General features: G+C 41.7%; 1 protein-coding gene across 12 annotated transcripts in view; it reads left to right on the forward strand.

Moving 5' to 3' along the window:
- Positions 1-13917: 13917 nt before the first annotated feature.
- ABI1 (abl interactor 1) overlaps positions 13918-21589 on the forward strand; it is a 117345-nt gene continuing 109673 nt past the window's right edge. For 10 of the 12 annotated variants that reach the window (XM_073003038.2, XM_073003037.2, XM_020801316.3 and 7 more), the window contains exon 1: positions 13918-14293. In XM_073003038.2, the coding sequence (XP_072859139.1) occupies positions 14177-14293 (117 nt within the window). In that variant the 5' untranslated portion in view covers positions 13918-14176. Of the gene's footprint in view, positions 14294-14814; positions 15297-21589 lie in introns of those variants that run through there. The other 2 variants (XM_078378627.1, XM_078378628.1) reach the window with 1 other exon arrangement.

Genomic DNA, 21589 nt, shown 5'->3' on the forward strand with positions numbered 1-21589 from the left:
TCAGCTCATCAGTGCAAGAATATTGCATTTCTATTCAACCACTGTTTGCTAACAGCCACTGTTAAATTTATGGTCGCTGTGGCTCATCAGTTTCCTCTAATCTAAATCTGATCCATTATAATTTGTCACCTACTCAACACCCATCCAAACATGCGTATAATAATCTATATGTGAAATAACACTCCATGCACCTGATGTATGTAGCCCATGAAGCACTATGTCAAATAAAATACCAGCCTTTAAGGTGTCACAAGACAGAGGTGATTTTCATAAATTGAACGCTCTCCACCATCCCGCTGCCCCAAAGGCCTTGCCAGACTAGATGTCTATTTCTAGTTTCTTAGAATTTCTCTTTCCAGCTCCCAAGAGCACCTCTTCAGGCAGGGTTGCATTTATACATTTGCGAGCTTCCCTTGGTGGCGCTGCAGGCTAAACCACAGAAGCCTGTGCTGCAGGGTCAGAAGACCAGCAGTCGTAAGACCGAATCCACACGACGGAGTGAGCGCCTGTCGCTTGTCCCAGCTCCCGCCAACCTCCCGCCAATGCGAGTAGATAAATAGGGACCACCTTGGTGGGAAGGTAACAGCGTTCCATGTCTAAGTCACACTGGCCATGTGACCATGGAAGATTGTCTTCGGACAAATGTTGGCTCTATGGCTTGGAAATGGGGATGAGCACCGCCCCCTAGAGTCGAACACGACTGGACAAAAATTGTCAAGGGGAACCTTTACCTTTACCTTTCATGGTGTGTGTTATACTGCACATGAGCCAATCTTCTAGTGTCGAGTAAGGTTGACCCACTGAATCAGTTGTTGAATGTCAATATTTGCATAAATGCGACTGATTTATTAGTACTACTGTAATTAGGATTACCAAGATGGTTCTGTCTGTACCAAGGATAACATGTCTTAAGGGGAAGGCACTGAACCCTTTGAAACCAATCAAACCCACTCTTTGTAAAGTGTCATGTACAAAGACGGCACTATATTATTGTTATTATATTGCCTTTGTTCTTGCCCAGGACAGTAGCTGCTTCCTTCTCAATTTCATCATCACCTTCTAAAAGAGCTGCATTTGAACATCTCCTGTTTTTCCTCTGTCTACCACAACTAGAACTAGATGGGGACATAAACTATTTTTAAAGTGTAGGGTGCAATCTGATGATACTTTATCTTTCATTCTGGACAACTTTTGGGACGGTCAGGTTCCATCTGTTTTCCATGACATGCTAGCAGCTGCGAACCAAACTGACTCCTTTAGATGGTTATCTGCACCTTTTTGGATCACTGGCATGAGTGACTGTTTTGTTTCTATTTTCAGTATGGGTAGGCTCCTTCTGTTTTAGTTTGGTTTCTGTTATGTGTGATCGCCAGTACTGGAAAAAAAAAGGAGTGCTTTCCCCAACAATGCATTGCTGTGTCACTTGGGTGGCAAGTGAATGAAGTGATATGGCACTTACCAATAAATGAAAAAAAAGCCAGCCTTTTCCTGCTATGCACAGTGAGGGTGACAGGAGAAGATGCAGAAGGCAATCTCTCCCCCCCCCTACCTCTGCCGCCCTTTTTCCTTACAATCCAGTACAGTTTAATTTCAGTGGCAAACCACTGAAGTGATACATCACTTACCAGTAAAAGAAAAAAACAAAACAAAACACCCAGTTTTCCATGCTCTTTGGGGAGGGGGAGACAGAAGAGGGGGCAGAGAGGGATCTCTTTTTTTTTTCTTCCTCTCCTTTTTTCTTACAGTCCAGATTTGTTTGTTTCACTTCAGTGACAAGCCAGTATCACTTACCAATAAATGCATCACTTACCAATAAATGAGGAAAATCCAGTTTTCCCAAGAAGGGGCTAAATAGGGTCAATCCTGCCAGAGAACCACCCAATCCTTGTCTGTGGTATCATTCTAAATCTTAGACCACACTTTCAAGTGACCCTGTTTATCCCAGTCCGGTCTGTGATAAATTCATTGTCTAGCTGCAACCTTAGTCTTTTTCTTTCTTTCTTTCTTTCTTTCTTTCTTTCTTTCTTTCTTTCTTTCTTTCTTTCTTTCTTTCTTTCTTTCTTTCTTTCTTTCTTTCTTTCTTTCTTTCTTTCTTTCTTTTTGTTTTGCCTTTCCACTTCTCCATCTGATCAACAGATCTTGTGACCCTAAAAACTTGCACACTCCCCCCCCCCCCCCGTTTTTGGTTGCTCTGTGAAAGGTATCTCTCTAACTTGGAGTTTGGTCTTCGGATTCAGCTTACCAACCAACACATCTGCCTCTATATTCTTCAGTTTACTCTTATTAACTCCACCATGTACAATGGTACTGTGACCACTGGGCTTCCAGAATGGTAAGTCTGCGTGCATGCGCGCGCACGCACGCACGCACACACACACACACACACACACACACACACACACACACACACACACAGAGAGAGAGAGAGAGAGAGAGAGAGAGAGAGAGAGAGAATTACCAGTATATACAGTACAGCAATGGTTTTATAAATAGCCAATATGATTAATAATGTAAATGTCAACACTGTCAGTAATTTCCATCTGATTTCCCTGTCTACAATCCCATCCTAAACCATGCACACTTTCCACATTAATAATTTGAAATTATTATGGCATGAACATTGTGGATTATAGCCCACTTTACTCAATTTATTACATTATCCAGAATTTCATGGCTATTTCATATATATACTGTATATGAAATTCTGGATAATGTAATAAATTGAGTGAAGTAGGCTATAATCCACAATGTTCATGCTATAATAATTTTAAATTATTAATTTGGAAAGTGTCGTAGGACTGCTTCTTGTTTTTACTGCAACAGGTAGAAATTTCCAGTAGCTATATTAGTTTGTGGAGGACAAAAAAATAAACTTATGACACCTCAACAACTAACCATTTTTCTTTAGTGTACTTTTTGTGCTTTGTGTCCCTTGCAGTGGCCTCACGTTCATTAAAACTTGTCAAATTAAACGTATTAAGTCACTGATATATGACACATTTTATTGTTCAGATCATGTACTCCTCTGAAATATTTTACAGTATATATGTTAAGCTCAAAAGTGCCACCAAGTGTCTTTGAGCTGTAAGTGCAATTAGAAAATGAACATTTTATATTCTCTTTCTCCCCGTAAAACCTAGAAGATCTCATTAGGGATTTAATATGGCTCAGCAGTATTTAATAATGTCAGTGTATGGGAACTAAATCACTACAGTTAAATATTCATCAAATATTTTACATAGATTTTCCTTATCTAACGTGATTATTATTTTCCTAAATTGTTCAAACACTGAGGTGCTGTAACAAACATTTCTCTAGTTTTAAAGGCATCATAATACCTGTGTTAGTAATATTTTGTTTCAGTTTTACATTTGTAAAACTATTCCCTGAGAGTTTGGCCTCTTTGCCCTCTGTAAAATGCAGAAGGGCATGACTTATAGATTAGGTCATATCAGAAGTCAGCAAATAAAAACACCTCACTTTGTGGGTGACATTTTGGGGTTCTGTAATAATGTTGTCAGGAGTAGATATGGGTCACATCCTGTGTTTCTGTCCTTGTTGTGTGGCCCATTGCTTCTAATTAGTAGTTGCCCAAGGCTCGTGGTGCAGTTGCGTATAATCAAGCATAGGTCTGCCACCTAAGACCTGCTGTGACAGGGAAATCTAATTGTCTATTGTAGGATTTAGATAATTGATAATATATTTAAGTGGTTTCCCCAGGGAGCTAAAATGGCAAGTAGTGTTCTGTCATTTTCTCTTCTAGCACAGTCCAGCCATAAATTATTCTTCAGTACCAAATTGACCTTGTTGATTGATTGATTTAATTTCTTTATTTCGCACTGGGTGGATATTGTAGTTTAAGAAATGTCTGACCTAAATATAGGACAGCAATTAGGGTGAAGCAACTGGGCTTTGCCCAGGATATCCAAATGTAGGGAACACCACAGTCCAGAAGTAAATCTATTGGTGAGTGTGAGGAAAACAAGTGGCAATACTTCCTCGCACTATGCCCTTTTCTTTTCTGGAAAATGTAAACTTTCTATTCCTTTCTGGATGATCCCACGTTCTCCTCCTCCTCATTTTTCATTGCAGGGTCACCCCCATGCCTCAAGGCTGGGTGGATGCCACTTACCTTGGGTCCCAAAGTGGCTAAGGACATTCTCTCTAAATCCTCAAGTTGCTTGATTCTTTCCAGTGAATCTCAAAAGCATGGGCCATAGGATTGTAGGATTTGTGGTATAGCACATCTGGTGGGTATCAGGGTAGGGAGAGCTGAACTAGAAAGCTGATGGTTTCTAGGGACAAGGACAGGAAATTGGGAGAATCTCAATTCGAGCCTGTTAACGTCCCCATCAAATTTTACTAGAAGTATTTCATGCATTCTGTCTACTGTATCCAAGAATGTAGAATGATGCAGAATGTAGAATTTCCACAGTATAATGGTGCTTCTGCATGATCAGCAAAGTCTGATCTAATCCCATTTATCCTTGGCACACTAACCCTAATCCACCAGTGTATAAATGGAGGGGAGGAATAGTCATGTTGCTGTTCAACTCATGGGGAGGGAGAACAGCTGGATTTGTGCTGATCTATAAAAGGAGAAAAGAAGCAAACCAATCCCAAATAAGTAGATGTTTAAACAGGGGTGGGTGGGTTACTGTTAGAATGTAGAGACCGGGGTACCAAAATGTCCTTGGTCAGTCCAAATGTTTATTCCTCATAGAAAAGCATTGATCTTTGTGTGTAGTTTGAGGACTGAATCGAAGTATCCCGCCATTACATTTTCCCTAAGGAAGGATGCATTCTTTTAAGTACCAGGGATCCTTTTGTGGTAATTAAGACACAGCCATCACATTTACACTGTGCTATGAGAGGAAATTACTAGCCAAGATGAGATTCATTTGTGTTGAAATCAAACTGAATTCATCTGTGAGATAAAGGAATTAATCCTTATTATATAGCAAAGCATACAGGAAAGAAAGTTTTTTATTTTTTTTAAATTTGTCTAGTAACATATAATGACCTTTGTCTCCTAATAAGATAGTTTCAGATATTTTTCATATGTTCTCCATTGCTTCTTTAAGTGCATAATATTCAATAATGTGTTTGTGACTGGTCTAAAAGTGATCACGGTGTAGTCATACCTAGACAGGATCTGCAGTCATTGAGAACAATCTCTATTAGCAGGACTGAGTCTAGCTGTTTATAGACCTTAGTACATGCTTACCATATTCTTAGATGACGTTATTAGTATTGCTACTGAACCCATTCCCTCATGGGGCAGAAAACTGACTGATAGTTAAGGACAGCTATTAAAGTTTCATCAAAAGAAGCTAATGATTAGGAGGCAGTGTCAATTGCCACAACCCCAGGGACTAATGACAATGCCTCAATAATGCCCATAGAACAGCTTCCGTTGTAATAGCATAAGAAAGAGAACATTCATGTGCTAGTGTGCACATTCTAATCTTTGTTGCTTTTCCTTCAGCTGACATGTTGAATTCAAACCATGAATTCCAAGTAGAAGCAATAGAAACTGCCGTTTCAAAACAAAACAAAATTTGGATTTCCATTTGATAAATGTCAACATACCCTCCTGCACTTGTGTTTTCCTTCCTGTCTGATTCGCCACCCATGCACATTACAGTATTCTCTGATGTCACCTGAACCTGATGCTTTCCAGTTGTGTTGGACTGCAAATCTCATCATCCCCAGACAACATAGCCATGGATTGCAAAGGACTGCATGACTGTCAATATTTGTTTACAGTCGTGCTGGCTGGGGATGGTGGTGTTTGTATCCAACATGACTGGCAGAGAACAGGTTAGAAAAAGCTGTTACTCAACCCCATGCATTTTTCAGCAGATCAGCTCCAAACAGATGGAACATTCTTCTACACAATATGTTGAAGGAGTGATGGGGGGGGGCAAGGAGGAGGGTCTAGACAGATAACTGTACAGTATATGTAATTTTTAAAGAACGAAATGACAGAGAACGAGATAGCTCTGAGAAGGTAAAGCGTGTGTGCAGGGGGAAAGGAAGCAACACTGCTGGAGGATTGATATAAAGATGTCAAACAATTGAAGTATTCATTGATTGCTGAAGAAGGACAAGTTATATAATGACACACTGTCACACAGCTTATTTTTGTTCCTTCTGTTTTGTTCTTTCTCTCAGACTGGCAATCTTGTGTTTATTTTTGGGCTCCCCACCAGCTTTGGCTGCTTAGCAATGGCTGGCTGGCATGTGCTTGTTCCTGCCGCTGCAAAATGCTGTGGCTGCCTAGCAACAGGCAGCCAGAGTGAGCCGTCTTGCCCTCTTAGGCATCTCGGCTGGCAGGAAATCAGGGGGAAAGTGGCTCCTTCCCCAGGACAGCTAACCCTCACCTTCCGTATATTGAAGTTCTTACTGAATGGAACCTTAAACCTTTGTCCATTAAGGCCAGGATGAGAGAGAGAGAGAGAGGCTCAATTGCTTCAGCAACATACCTAGCATTTCTCAGGCAAAAAGAACACATCTGTTTTTATTACTGTACATTGGAAGAAGAAAAGCAGAGGCAGAATCCAGCCTCTTTTCCTGCGATCCTGTGGGCGGATGGGATGCAGGTGCTGAAAGAATTTCTGGCTTCTCAGCATTTCAAAATATGATATTTCTTACGACCTGTAAAATGTTACTTTAAAGGAAATTATATATTATTCAGAGCTGGAAGGGCTCTCAAAACTGTTTGCATATCAGTAAAGAGAAGGACAGCAGTCCCTCCTTATAGGTTTACAGTCTGAACAGACACGACATAAATGGAGAGGGGAAAGAAAATACGAAACAAAACAAAACAAAACAGGGCTTAATATTAGACTTCTCAGCCTAATAGGATGACAATATGGGAAAGGCAAAGCCTAACAGAGTTGCCTTTTCATAAGGGCTCCTGATGACCCTGTGTCTCCTCTTTCCCCAGTACAGTTTATTCCATTCCATTCAATTTTATTTATTTAATTTTTATACTGCTCATCTGGCTGAGGCCACTCTGGGCGGTTTACAACATATAAATAAACCAATCAAATACAATTTAATATAACAAAGAATTGAAATAATAAAATATGAATAAGTGGAACTCAAAGCATAAAAATACATGTACATAAGAAATTTAAAAACATTCTAAAACATTTAAGATGGTGGACGGGTCAGATAGGCTAGTTAGACTCAGCTGAGTTTGCAAGTATGACTTTTGGAATGCCTGCCTAAGTAACCAATTTTTTAAATGACTTTTTAAAAATAGCTAGTGAAGGGGCCAAACAAATTGCAGGGGGGAATTCATTCCACAGCCGAGGAGCAACCGCCAAGAAGGCCTGGTTTCTTGTCTCCCCCCTCCGGACCTCTCTCAAGGTCAGCATCTTCAGCTGGCCTGCATGGAATGTTCTTGTAGGATGGACAGATCTTGTTGGAAGTAGGCATTCTGCCGGGTAGTGAGGCCCCAAACCATTTAGAGCTTTATTGGTTAAAACTATTACCTTGAAGCTGTCATGGAAACAGACTAGTGTAAGGCGGCCAGAATTGAGGTGATATGTTGTGGTGAAAGAGCTGCTAGATGACAGTGAACTTGTCCATGTGGAATTTAGAATGGGAACTGCAATAGCACATAGCTGCGCTAGAACTTGTGGTTCTAGCCAGAAAGAATGAGGATACTCTATTCTCTTTCCTTTCCCAACTGCTTTCCATTCCTTCACCTCAAAAGTCAGTCAGCATGCTGTGTCCTTATTAGCTTGCGTCATCCTCTCATCAAATCTCAGGGTTCCCCCAACCCTACTGATATCTCTCTCTTCTGCCTATAGAGTAACTGTATTAGTTTGCCTGCTTAAGGGTGTCTAGTGGTGCTGGCCACATGACCATGGAAGATTGTCCTCAGACAAACACTAGCTCTATGGGCTGGAAACCAAGATGAGCACCGCCCCCTAGAGTCAGACACGGCTGAACAAATTGTCAAGGGGAACTTCTACCTTTACCTAAGGATCCAATTTCAAAGAATGGGTTTGCTAACTGTATATATAAAAGAGATTGTTTTGGTGAGAGTTGTACATACTTGCATCAGCAGATATAAGAATGCTAAGAATTCCAGAATATACTTTATGCAAATAAAGATGTTAAAGTAAAAATACTGACATATTTAAATAGTATCTTTGTACTATTTTTACATTATATGTGTATCACTATCTCAAGACTTTTCTGTTCTTCTAAATGTTCTACAGCAAAAGGCAAGTACATAGCCGATATATTCCCCATTATGTTCCGCTACTGATCCTTTCACACAGCCTCTTCTCCTACCTTCCCTAATACAATTTGGCAGTAGGTACTTCTGTTTTCAGATATGCAGAGCCTGATGTGTGTATGAGTCCTCACTTAGAAGCATGGCAATTGGGTTCAGTGAGGCTCACTCCCAATGTATCTGACTGTAACCAACTCTGGATGGTTTCTCTGTGTTCCAGATTTTATGTACTCAAGTTGTAGTAATCAGTGAGTGCGACTAGGCGGCCAAATTGTTCAGGCTGCATTGTTCTCAACAGGATTGCTTTGAGATGTGGTACTGTATGTCATTTGGGATGATTCTTGCATCCATATGCAAGGATAGGGTGGTTTCAGGGTAGGAAACTACACCACACATCAAATGACTTTATTTATCACTTCCTCCCTTTAAAGGGGGGGGGGAGAGAGACAAACCACATCCCTGTCCTTTCCTGTTTCCTCCGTGGAGGAACAGGAGGAAACATTCAATAAAAAAAATATTTCCAAATGACATAATACTGAATTGTCTGCCCAATTAAGCGCTGGCTTACAATGTGTTGTTGTTTTTTAAACTCTGCATCCACTTCTGTCTCCCCTCCCCCCATGGAGGGGAGCATGAGTTGACTTTCAGTTTCCCAGTAACTGAAGTGGCATAAGCAAAGTGGCAGCTTAAGCCATCCACTTTGGTTCAGTTCCGGCAATCATACATGCCAGAACTGAATCAATATGAAGCAATCCTACCCACATTAAAAAATAAATAAATAAAAAATCCAGTAGCCTCTAACAGGGAGCTAAAAGTTGCAAGTAGATGATTATAAGGCAGACCTGGGCAAAGTGCGGCCCACGGGCCACATATGGTGTGAGAGGCACTCTAGTTGCATTGCTCCAGTCCGGCCCGCCCGTCGCTGCTGAGTGAGCCAGAGTACCGGCTCCAGTCACCCAGCATGGCAGTAAGCAAAACTCGTGAGATCCGATGCTGGGATCTCGTGAGTTTTGACTGTTACTCTTGAGCCGCAGGCTGCGGAGCCTGCGGCTCAAGAGGCCAGAAGCAATTCATGTGCAGGCGACATGATGATGCATCACGTCGCCTGCATGGGACAGAAGACAGTCGGAGAGGAAGGCCACGGGGGAACGGAGGACAGGTGAGTTAGCTCAGTGTTGGGGTTTTTTTCTCCCCCCCAAAAAAAAGTTTAGGGAGTTAACTATGTCAATCTTGTAGTTCGTTCACTGCAGGGCCTCACCCAGTGGGGGCCTATTACTACCCACAAATTGGGGGCCTATTACTATCCATCCCCAAACACAGTTCAGATTTTTCATGTGGCCCCCTATAGAAATTAATTGCCCACCCCTGTTACAAGGGATGGTTTGTAATTGTCCATATCTCACATGGTCACCAGGAAAAAGTGACCAAAGCAGATCAAATCGTGGGACAAATCCTCCTCTGATCACACCCAGTATGTTCTTTCAACTCAGAGTGCCATTTGGGTAGGGGAGGAACCGGCTTATACCACATAGCCATGTACTTGATCACTACATAAATACTTAGAGTTCAGGGCTGACTTAAGACTAGAGATGGGGGTGTTTGTATATGAATATTTCCCCGCACAGGTGGCGTTAATTAGGGTCCAGCCCCATGGGGCCAGATGGTCCACTCATCGATCTGCCATGGACGTGGATGGTGCAATTCTACCAATGGCTCCACAGTGTGCAATCCACTTACCACTCTTCGACCCTGCAGCGAGGCTTGTCCTCCTGCCTCTTGCCAGGAGTGGCAAGCGGATCACGTGCTGAGGAGCCATTGGTAGAATCGCTCGGTCCGCATCCGCGGTGGATCGGTGGCTGGACCCTCATTAACGCCACCTGTGTGGGGATATTCGTATTTGTATACGAATATCCCCTTCTCTACTTAAGACCTTTTGCTACCTGAGGCAGAGAAGCAAATGTCTCCCATCCCATAACAAGGTAATCTGAGCTTTTTAAAAATATGTATGTGCAACAGAAAACCCCTGTCCCATCTCTGGCAGTAAAAACAGAATAGAGTAAAAGTTAAAAATGAACAATTTGCTGCTTTTTCATCATTGCCTGTACCTGCTGTCTGAGGTAGCCATCTCACTTTGCCTTATGTTAGGGATGGCCGTTCCAAAGTTAGCATTGTTGCTGTAGTTTTTACTGGTCTCTTGGTTTGAATTGCAAGAACTGGCAAAGATAATTTTCATAGCATGGAGATACATACTGTATTATCATTTGCTACCAGTTCTTGCAGGACTGTCCCACTGCTGATATATGGCTATAGAGCTCATCTGAAAGATATAACTCCATATGTATCTCTTCCAGTAGTTCAGTGCACCATGTAGCTGAATATTGTTCTACCCATCATGGAAATTATACTCCTGGTTTCATACTGTAATATCTAGCAGGGTACATTGCGATCTCTATTAAAACATTACTACCATCTTTGCAATTGGCACTAATTGGTATTCTTGCTGGTGACTTCTGGTGGGGAAAAATGCTGAGGGTTCTGGAAGTGCCTTGAAACAGAATGTCCTATCTCAATCCCTTTGATGTTCTTTCCATATGAAAATCAATCAGCATGAAGCCATAAGCAAAGCAGATGGTAAGGTTTCACAAGCAAGGCAGCCTAAAATGCATTTGTACCAGCTATGGAGTTGCAGCCCTGATAAATGAGTATTTGAAGTAGAAAGGAGATGCTTTGCTATAAACTTATTTAATGATATGGGAGTTTGGAGGGAGGGAGGGGGGAGAGGGAGAGGGAGAGGGAGAGAGAGCTGTAACACCAGTCTCTAGCTGCTGGATTTTGGAATTCTAATAAAATAAAAAGTAGATTCAAAAAACACAAAGGTTGCTCACTGCTGCTTCACAGTTCTCTTACCATGCTTGCATACCTTTGTATCAATGACATACTGACCATATAACAATTGGTTCTGTCTCTTACTCACTGGTCCATATTTTTATAACCTCTTCCACTTACTGAAAACACTTACATTTATGTTTTTCACTAGTTTCTGGCTTTCAACTTGTCAAATGGCCAGACATAAATCTTTCTGCTTCATGAATGATGACTGGTCATCTAAGGGATGGTTCTCACTAGCTTTTCCACAAGCCCATTTGCAGACCCATGGAAAGACAGTTCTGGTACTCAAGGACAGATCCTGGGCTCAGAATTCTGCAATACTGAGCATAAATAATTGACAGCAGGATCTGGTTGATGAATCTTGGCATCATTTTTAAAAAAGGAAAAAGCAAAGCTGAAACCTGCTTTCCCACTGCACTAAACTATGGAAACTCTGCTTATGTAGGTACAGTATTCTTGAATGAGTTGACCAACTTCAGTTGAGAGCATTGTTTGCTAATGTATATGTACATGGTGAAATGGAATATAATTGAAGAAAACAAAAATCAATTCCTTGTTAGACTTAGATCTAAAACCAGACTTGATTCTCAGCGTTTCTAGGTGGGTCTGGATCCCCCCCCCCGAAACCCTGGGCAGCCGTTGCCACTTACACTATAAACCAACTATCTGACTTAGGAAAAAAAAGATTTTATTCTTCCTAAATTATCTCTTGATACCTGTCAGTGAACTGCCAACCTTGAATGTTCTTACACTTGCTGCTGAAGTAACCAACTGAATTTGCACACACACACACAAAAGCAAACCCACAGTAGCTGTGTATACATGATTATTAGGCTGCACTAAACTGTGTGTTCAAGGTACCCAGTGTGGTACAGTGGATAGAATAACAGACCAGGACTCTGGACACCAGAGTTTGAATCCCAATTTGGCCATGGAAGCTCAATGAGGGAATGGAACTGGTAAAAAAAACACTCCTTAAATATCTCACCTGGAAAGCCCTATTTGGGTCACTACAAGTCGGTTTCAACTTGACAGCACCTAACAACAATAACAAGGTGCATATTTAGTAGTTTAGGGCAGTGGTTCCCAACCTTGGGCCCCCAGATATTCTTTGGACTATAACTCCTGGAAGCCTTCAGCACTAGCTATGCTGGCCAGGATTTTGGGGAGCCTTAGTCTAAGAATCTGGGGACCCAAGGCTGGGAACTACTGCTTTAGAGGAAAAATGGTAGAACTGGCAACATCTTGATGTACAATTAGTGCAATGTATATAAGTATATATGCATGATAACAGCTCCTACGTGCACTACCTCTCCCAATTAAAACTTTGATTGATACAACAAAAATTGTTTTGTTTCTATTGGATGCCTCTGGCAGGTTCAGAGAAATGTATCATAGTGACACAGAGAATGCTTCACTGAGTCATATGATGTGTGTCTTCTCTGTGGTGTCACTGTCTTCCTTTTAGTTAAAAGTTATTTTATGCACTAATGTGGTGTTAGAAAAGTAACTGATATTTGTAGGCATTCATACACTTTTAAATTAGTATCTGCAATGCAGAAAGTAACAGCTAAGGACGTAAAATGAAAGAGCTTATCCGGATAGGGTAAAAGTTTCACATTAATTTATTATGGCTAGTTGCAAAGGAGAGTAGGGTTTATTGCGATTTGCATCCAAACTCTATGGTAAGAAGCCAACTCTTTGAAAGCTTCTTCTCCCCATAAATTCTTTGAAGTCTTACAAAAAAAAAATCTGTATAAATCTACTTCCCTATTGAAATTTTGCCTCTGGAGCATTTGCTCATTCATTCATTCAGTTGTGAATTAATTAGAATCTCCCAACCAGGAACCTCTGGCATGGAAATAAACTTCTTGCTACATTTCCCATAGAGCTAAACTCTACTCTGGTATAAAACAAACTATGCTTTGAGCAGAGACAAGAAAAGCACAGATACATGGGGGAAAGCAATTGGATCAGGACTTGCATCATTTGGTACAATATGGAACCCAGTACTTTTACAGGAACTCTTTGCCTGTGTGGAGGAGCCCTTAAGGCTGTTGACAGTTTAATCTGTCTAAAGCCACAAACTTGGAAATAGTTGCATACAAACATCACGTGCACAGGAACTGATTCTGAAGCTTTGGAGGAGGTGTATACCAGGTAAAATCTGAACAGCTGATGTTCCGTTCCTCTACCTAACACAGAAAGGTATATTATCAGCAAAGTTAGGTGATAGACTGCTATGCCCATTTATATAAGTGGGTTTAGATGCACCTAATTTAGCTCAGAATCAGGGTGAATAAGCCCCTTTTCCGGTTGCCTATATTCACTTGTCTTTCTGACGCGAGTTCGAAAATGTAGTATCTGACCCATGCATGCTTCAAGATTGCCAGCCCTAAATATCACATAAATGTTCCTTTCTATAATAATAATAATAGCTGTACACACGTTACAGTACTGCAAACATTACCCCTTTTTTGTTTTGTGTACTGCCAGCGAATATAATTTGGGCTGGAAGAGAATATTTTTGTTTTACCAGCCACAAGAAAAATATACATTTATGGCAGATGCTTGTATTCACGCCAAAACCTTCCTGTTTCGAATCCTAGGCAAAAAAAATATATATATTGTGGCTTGTGGTTCAGGTTGTAGAAGAATAAGCCGTGCCTAAACTCAGAATTTTGGGGAAGGTGATTATATGTAAAAAAAAATTAAATACAGTAACTAAAAGAGGAAGGAAGGCGACCCGACTACACCTCCCAGCGTGCCCTGCGGCCCCATTTTCCTGCGGAGGAGGTGGACGGCGGCTGAGAAGGGGCAAAAAAAGCCGAAGCAAGGCAAGGAAGGAGATAGGGCGAGGGTGGGTGGAGAAAGCGAAGCCTCTCTCAGTCTCTCTCTCTCTCTCTCTGGCGAAAGCAAGGCGAGGACGGAATCCCACAATACCAGGCGGGTTGGTGAGCTTGTGTGTGTGTGTGTGGAGCTCCCGCTGTCTCTTTTAATGCAAGAGGAAGCGATGCGGAGGGGTGGAAAATGGCAGAGCTGCAGATGTTACTAGAGGAGGAAATCCCTTCTGGCAAGCGGGCTTTGCTCGAGAGCTACCAGAACCTCACCCGGGTAGCCGACTACTGCGAGAACAACTACATCCAGGTAAGGAGACCAGCCTGGCTGGCTGGCTGGCTGGCTGGCACTCCCTCCCCATATGCCCTTTGGAGGGACTGGGAGCCGCGATCCCTCCCTGCTTCCCCTGCCTGCCTGCCTTCCCTGTGCTCTCGACTTAATGGAAGGGGGGGGGGAGAGACACCCCTTATTTATTTATTTTTTAAATTTTTGTTTATACCTCTTTCCCACGGCTCCAGGAAGTGGGCAAGGAGTGTGGCCATGGGGAGAGGCATCCTGTGGCTTCCCCGGGGCTCCGAGGCAAATCCTCCTCCTGCGCCCCCCCTCCCTCCAGCTTTAAACTTTTGAACCAAACGGGGCTGCTTGTCCCTTTCCCTTCTCCTTCTCCTTCCCCTTCTCCTTTCCCCCCATTCCTTTCCTTTTGCCTTCGTCCCCAACCTCTTCCTTCCCCTTCCCCCCCCCCGCTCCGCACCCCGAGGTCTTCCACTTAAAGTCAGCTGCTCCACCTTTTAGTCTCTTGTTTTCCCGAAAGGGAGGGAAAAGGGGAGGGTGGCTATTTTGTCAGATCGGATCAGAGGGTGTGCCTTTTTCATGGTGATTTATTAAAAAAAAAAGCGCCCTGTTCAGAGACTTCCTGGAAGGTTTGTGTACATGTCTGGAGGCAAGGGGGGGGGGGCGAGGAAGAAATGGTTGCGTGGATTTAGGAAGGGCTTGTACGGCAGCAGGAGGTTTTTCTTCCATCGGCTGAGTTCCTTATTCTCTCCTTCCTTCCCCCGCCTGTTCTTGCTTCCCCTTCGTTTTAGTTTGTCTTTGGGGGTTCTGATGACATCTTAATTTCTATGCAAGGGTAGATGCTCAAGAAGCCATTGGGAAAAAAAACTAGTTTCTTGCTGCAAACAGACAATTACATCATATCTCTCTCAAGAGGGTTTATTTTTTTGGGGGGGGGGGTGATCTAGCCAGGTGGGCATATTTATTTGCCCTGTTTTTTTTTTGGCACTGTTCACATGGATATGGTGGAAAGGACTCTCAGGTGAGCACTGAAAAATTGCTTCTCTCGCACAAGTACTGATGTGAAGAAATCCTGGATTTATGAAAGAAGAGGGAGAACCCACTCTTTTGCTTGTGATGCATATATGCCCACACAGTTCAAGTAATTTAATATTGTTAAATGATTTATCTGTGGGCATTGTTTAATATTTTGGTGTGCAATTTTTACCAAGATTGAAGGAATCAGATTCCTGGCATAATAGTGTAGAGTGCTGAACTGGTTGGCCTATGAGAGAAATGAACTGCAGGTATACAGCCAATAAAAAGAGTGCTATACAGTATTTTCGTAGGCATAGGTATCCTGAAAATTGGTAGACTTGCTTCTTTCATAATTCAAAGCCTCCTGCAGCTTTTTTGGGGGGCATGTTCTGAGTGTCCTAATCACTTAGCAAAGAAATTTTGTTTTTACCCATGCTTTTTATTGTGGTCTCCCTGAACTTTCTCTTTTTGATGTGATAGCTACAAACCCATTTTTTACATTTTAAAAAAGGTTCTGTAGATGGGGTATTTGCATAGATTGTGGGATGTGTAAATCCCACTGACAGTAGCAGATAAATGGGTGGTAGGTACAGTACAGGATTATAGCTACAGGTCCCATTGATTATTTTGCGTATGTGTTTCAGTTTTTGGATGTGTGCATAATATGGGAATAAAATAATTAAGATTAACTTAATATTGGTATATAAATGTATCATTCGAATAAAGTTCCATGGAACCTATTGAATGCTACTGCCTATCTTCAATCTGTTTACCAAGTCACTTCTAGCATGTGGATCTTGAGCATTTACTATCTTCTGTAGTCTCTGCTTGCAAAGTTCTAATTGAGAGCTTAACATTCCTATCAAGTGCATTGCATTCTGGAAAAAAAAATATGAGTTCTTCTTTGCCCCTTGCACTGTTTCCATGTGGCGGGGGCCTCTCTCCATCTATGATCATATAAAAGCCAAGCTATTTGTATTTTTAATTAGTTCATCTTCTACAATTGCATGAAAAGAGGAGGATTCAATTTTTTTTAAATGCAAAGGATTCATGGAGAGTGCAGAACTTGCAGCCTTTCCTTCTGTGCTGCTGTTCTCCTCAGATGAACTCAGAAATTAGTGTATGCTTGGCTAGGAGAAAAGTGAGAAGGGGTTGTGGAAAATAAAGCTGTAGACAGGTGGGCAGCCTTCATTTCTTAGCTGTACACTCTTTTAGAACAATAATCCTTTCTAGATACTTTCATTAGCTCCATCCTTAAAACACACAGTCTGTTGTTGTCACATCTGGTTTTGCCAGAAGTTGAATTTTCAAAAAGGTATCTGTGCTAGTCTGTTTCAGAATGATGAGGCCTTTAAAGTGTGAGCTTTCATGGAATGTAATCTGTTTCCTTGCACTTTTCTGAAGAAATAGATTGTAATAGGTGAAAACCCACACTGAAATAGATTTGCTAGTGTTAAACGTGCCAAATTATTTTGTTTTGGGGTTGTTATGCTTTGTTTACCTCATACGTATTAAAACTGAATGTGGACTCCCTGTGGTATACTCACCCCCCCCCCAAGTGTGGATGAATTATATGTATTTTCGAACAGAGGTGGGGAGCTGAAAGCAGGGCGGACAAGATGGATCTTGCTGTATGCCATCAAGTTGCTTCCAATTTATGGCAACTAAAAAGGCCTCTGTGGTCTGCGAGATGTTTATGGAGTGCTTTACTATTGCCAGCCTCTCCCATGAGTTTCTATGTTGAAGCAGAGATTTGAACACAGGTCTCCTGAGTCCTAGTCTGATACTCTGTCCACCATGCCATGCTGGTTGCATATAGATACATGACATACATGAATGCACCACTAAACCTGAGACACTGGGAGGCTCTAAAATTCACAGTGGACTCTAAAAGAAGAGGCTGGCTTTGAATGTCTTTGTTTTAGATGACACATATCAGCGCCAATGGCTTCTTACATAGGTTCCCCTAGCAAATGCATTTGTGTGTGCAATCAGAGCAGTGAAGTTGCTACGACTGGGATTTGTACAAAATCCCTTATAAAAAACTTGTATACCTGGTATTTGGAAAAATCTATATACAAAACTTTGATAAGATGCATTTTAAAGGCTTATCAGCAGAGCTTCCATAATATTACTCTCTTGGGTAAGAGTTCACAGTGTACTGGGATGTGGGCAGTTTTGTCAGCTGCTGTGGGCCACACCATTTTGAAGTCCTTTTGCCCTGTTACTTCTACAAATCCTCATGATAATATATTGCTCTATTATGACATTATAGAAATATCATATTCCTAAGCTACAAATCTATTTGATTTATGGGTGTTTCTATAGAACTTTCTCATAGATAGCGTACAAGAAGTCACATTTTAAAACAAGGCATTAGGACAACAAGAAAACCTCCTCAAAATTGCAAACAGCAGTTTTAAAGGATAAAGTTGAGAAGATTATCGTAACTTCTTGCCAAAAAAGCAACAGAGCAGGGTCCAATCTGTACTTTGAAGGGATAGTCCCACTGTTAGGATGGTAAAAACCCCTTTCTTTTATGCCCAACAAATGGGCCTCTGTGAGCCTGCAGTCTATAAAGGGCTTCTCTTACAATCTCCTTGCCAGAGAGGCTATTCCCAAGATAACCATGCTGGATAACCATGCTGGATAACCATGCTGGGTTAGGTCTCTGAGTGCAAAGCCAGAGGTTAGGTGTTTGATTCCCCACTGTGCCTTGCAGGAGAAGGGTCAACTTGTGTGGCCTTTGGCAAGCTGCACATTCCCAGGGCACTCCGAGAAGACGGGAATGGTAAATCACTTCTGAGCATTCTCTACCTAGAAACCCCCCAAAAGTGTTACCTAAGTAACACAGCACACTGTTAATTAAGATACCCAGTGTGGTGTAGTGGATAGAGTAATGGACTAGGACACAGCAGACCTGGTATTGATTTCCAGGCTGTGGCATGGAAATTCATGATGATGAGTGTGGAACTGGTAAAAACCACTCCTTAAATACCTCACTTACCTTGAAAACCCTATTAGAGTTGCTATAAGTCAGTTTTGACTTGACCGCCCATAAAGTCGTTAAAAGGTTTAAAGGTAAACTCAGCAGCTTGAATTGAGCCTTAAAACTGGTGATGAGTGCAGATCTTGCATATCTCAACGAACTGAGCTAGGAGAAAAAAAAACTTTGTCACATTAGGTAGCTGTGTAGGTTTGTGAGAGAACACCTGCACCCAAGTTGCTGTTGGCAGCTTCACACCTCCATAGGCTGGGCAGAAAGCAGCTGAGGGGGTGGTTTTCTATCAAGAGAAGAGAAAGCTTTTCAGTTGGCATGCTTTGTACTGATCGTTCCACATCGATCGTTCTCTGGATCTTCTGAAACGTTCTGCATATTTTCCTGTGCAGGTTTAACTTGTTATAATTTAGGATTTTGGAAATCCTATAGGCATGGGATGATGCCAACAATAGGCCTCTTAGTAAACTCTCTCTTTCTGTGTAATAATTAGAGATGGGGGTATTTGTATTCGAATACGAATATCCCCGCACAGGTGGCGATAACAAGGGTCCATCCCCATGGGGCCGGACGGTCCACTCACCGATCTGCCACTGCCGCGGATGCTGTGATTCTTCCAATGGTTCTGCAGATCGTGATCTGCTAGCCACTCTTCAACCTTGCAGTGCGGGTTGCCCTCCCACTTCCTGCCAAGAGTGGCTAGCCGATCGCAATCTGCGAAGCCATTGGAAGAATCGCAGTGTCCGCAGCAGCGGCAGATCGGTGACCCTCGTTATTGCCACCTGTGTGGGGATATTCGTATACGAATACCCCCATCTCTAGTAATAATGTGTGTGTAATATTACTTTGTATGTAGTATCTCCCTTAACAAAATTATGAGAGAACTCTCAGAAGCTGGGAAGAAAGGCCAATCCCTACTTCAGCCAGCTTTTCAAAATGTAGTATGGAGATCACTTTGCAGAGAAATGTTGTTTTTTCCTGTTTAGCCCAAACTGGAATTTACCCTGAAGGTCCTTGAGTAGAGCGAGTTTTAATGCTTGGGGAGAGCAACAGTTTAGCATTCAGTTTCTCTCCCTATCTTCACAGTGATAAGAGTTCAAATGTCTTTTGTTGGTTTTTTTCCCCCTTTTGCTTCAAGAGCTTTCTTGCTCCACCCAAAGGAAGCTGCTGACACAAATGCTTCTAAAAGGCGAGGTTAATTTTTGTTTTACTCATGGGAAATATGACAAACACAGTGGTGTGGCAACTGCGCTGCATGTTTTGACCTGTTGGGTGGTTTTTCCACCTCTTCTCTCTGTTGCTCAAACTTGCAGTAGACCTGTGTGGTATTATGATCTGTCTTCAAAACAGTTTTAAATATGGGTGTTTTACGCTAGTGTAGAACAGTTTAAAAAAAATAATGTGTTCAATCACACATAAACAAGCACACACCTTTTAAAAGCAGAGATGGATGTCAGGAACTGGTGAATAGGAGGGAAATGTGTCTCAGCACATGAAAGGTGTACTAGAAGAAAGAGTGCTATCTTCTAGGTTAATGCCTAATTTTTCTGCTTGATGTGGATTTAGCCCAATTCAGTATAAACTGATAAACGAGTTGATAACATTGAGTTGATTTTTAGTGTAAGGCAGAGTTATACCAGCAGTTGTACAAAGCCATCTGTCCTGCAGTTGGACTAGTGTAGAGATTACTTTTCTAGGGGATTGATTTGCTAGTAGTGTCAATGTCTTTGGTGCTGCCCCAGGATTAGAGAATGTGACACACAAGGCTGTGTAGTGTATGTACATTAGAGGTTAGGAAGGAAATCCTTGCAATTGGCATCTGTATTTATTTTAAGTGAGTTTCAGTGTTTGTTGAAAAAGGGATTCCTATCTCAGCTTTCAAATGCAGCTCTATAGAGTACAGTAAAAGCAGCGTAGGTTCCTCTTGAGGTGAAAGGCAGGGTATATGTACTTAAAATAAAGATACAATACTTGAACAGAGATGCATGATGACAGAGTAAATGCATTCTTGCTGGTCTTTGACTGTAATAATAAAATAAAGTAAAGAATAAATGCACTTAGAATATTTTTGCGAAATGCTTTGTACTTGCAAACAATTCTACATTAGGAAACACTTCACATATTACGTTTTTTGGGTGCAAAATGTTTGTGTAAATGCAACAAACGTAGGAGGCAGTGCAGTATAACACTGCTAGATTGTTGATCTCAATATTGAGCCAATATTCAGTTATTGATACAATACAAGCCTGTGCATGTTGGCTCAAAAGTCAGTATTCAGTGGTGCTTACTTCCAGGCTGAGTGTTTATAGAATTGTTGGTTTCTTGACCTGCCTGGTCTGTTGTGTGTCCTAACCTACCCAAAGTATTTCCAGAATTGAGGCCTGTGAACTTTTTAAAATCAAGGCACACCTACTTGGGAAATAAAGTATAGAATACATCCCAGTAGGAAAGAGTTTCATGTAGTTGTTGTGGGTTTTTCGGGCTCTCTGGCCGTATTCTGAAGGTTGTTCTTCCTAATGTTTCGCCAGTCTCTGTGGCCGGCATCTTCAGAGGACAGCACTCTGAGTTTCTTGTCTTGTGCCACCATCTCCATATTGGTGAATGGGTAAATTGGAACTGATTTTACTTCCCAGCAGTCTCTCTAATCACAGCATGGGAGGAGCTGCTAGCGGCTCTTAATTCTGAAAGATCCATTTGACGTCTTGCATTCTATGGACAAGTATGACTTGCACCAGGCTGTCAGTTTCCATTTTAAATTTAATCATGATTGGATAGAAAAGGCTGTGTTCCCGTCTCTTAGATCTGAATCTTGTTTCTTTGGCTCTGACTACTGAAGCTACAGCTGCCAATATTGTATTGTACTGGAAAGTCACTTTTGGCTGCAAGGTGTAAGTATAACTAGCCCTTAGAATTCGATAAGCCTTCTAGGCAATCAGCACCTATCTAGGAGGAATGAAAAGGGCGTGCTGGTCGAAGAGACTTGAAAGGAGCTAGTGAGATTCAAAGAATCCACAGTACTGAGGAAATTAAAAGTGTGTGTCAGCTGTTGGATGTGAGGAGGCATGAGGAACTGAATATAAATAAAGGGAAGCTAATGCAAATACTGTGGGGATTTTAAGATTTGAGTAATAGAGGAAAAGATTGTAAAGCTAAATTATTGTAAATCTGTCTTAAATTTTCCAGTCTTGTTTTATGGGCTTTGCTACTGTGAAAATAGAAGGGAAAAAACCTGGTAGCCAGATTCATTATTTACTTCAGTATTCTTGTCTTGCTCTTTTTTTGACTAAAGCCAGTGAACT

The sequence above is a fragment of the Pogona vitticeps genome, chromosome 6 (genome assembly GCF_051106095.1).
Source record: "Pogona vitticeps strain Pit_001003342236 chromosome 6, PviZW2.1, whole genome shotgun sequence".
Lineage (NCBI taxonomy): Eukaryota > Metazoa > Chordata > Lepidosauria > Squamata > Agamidae > Pogona > Pogona vitticeps.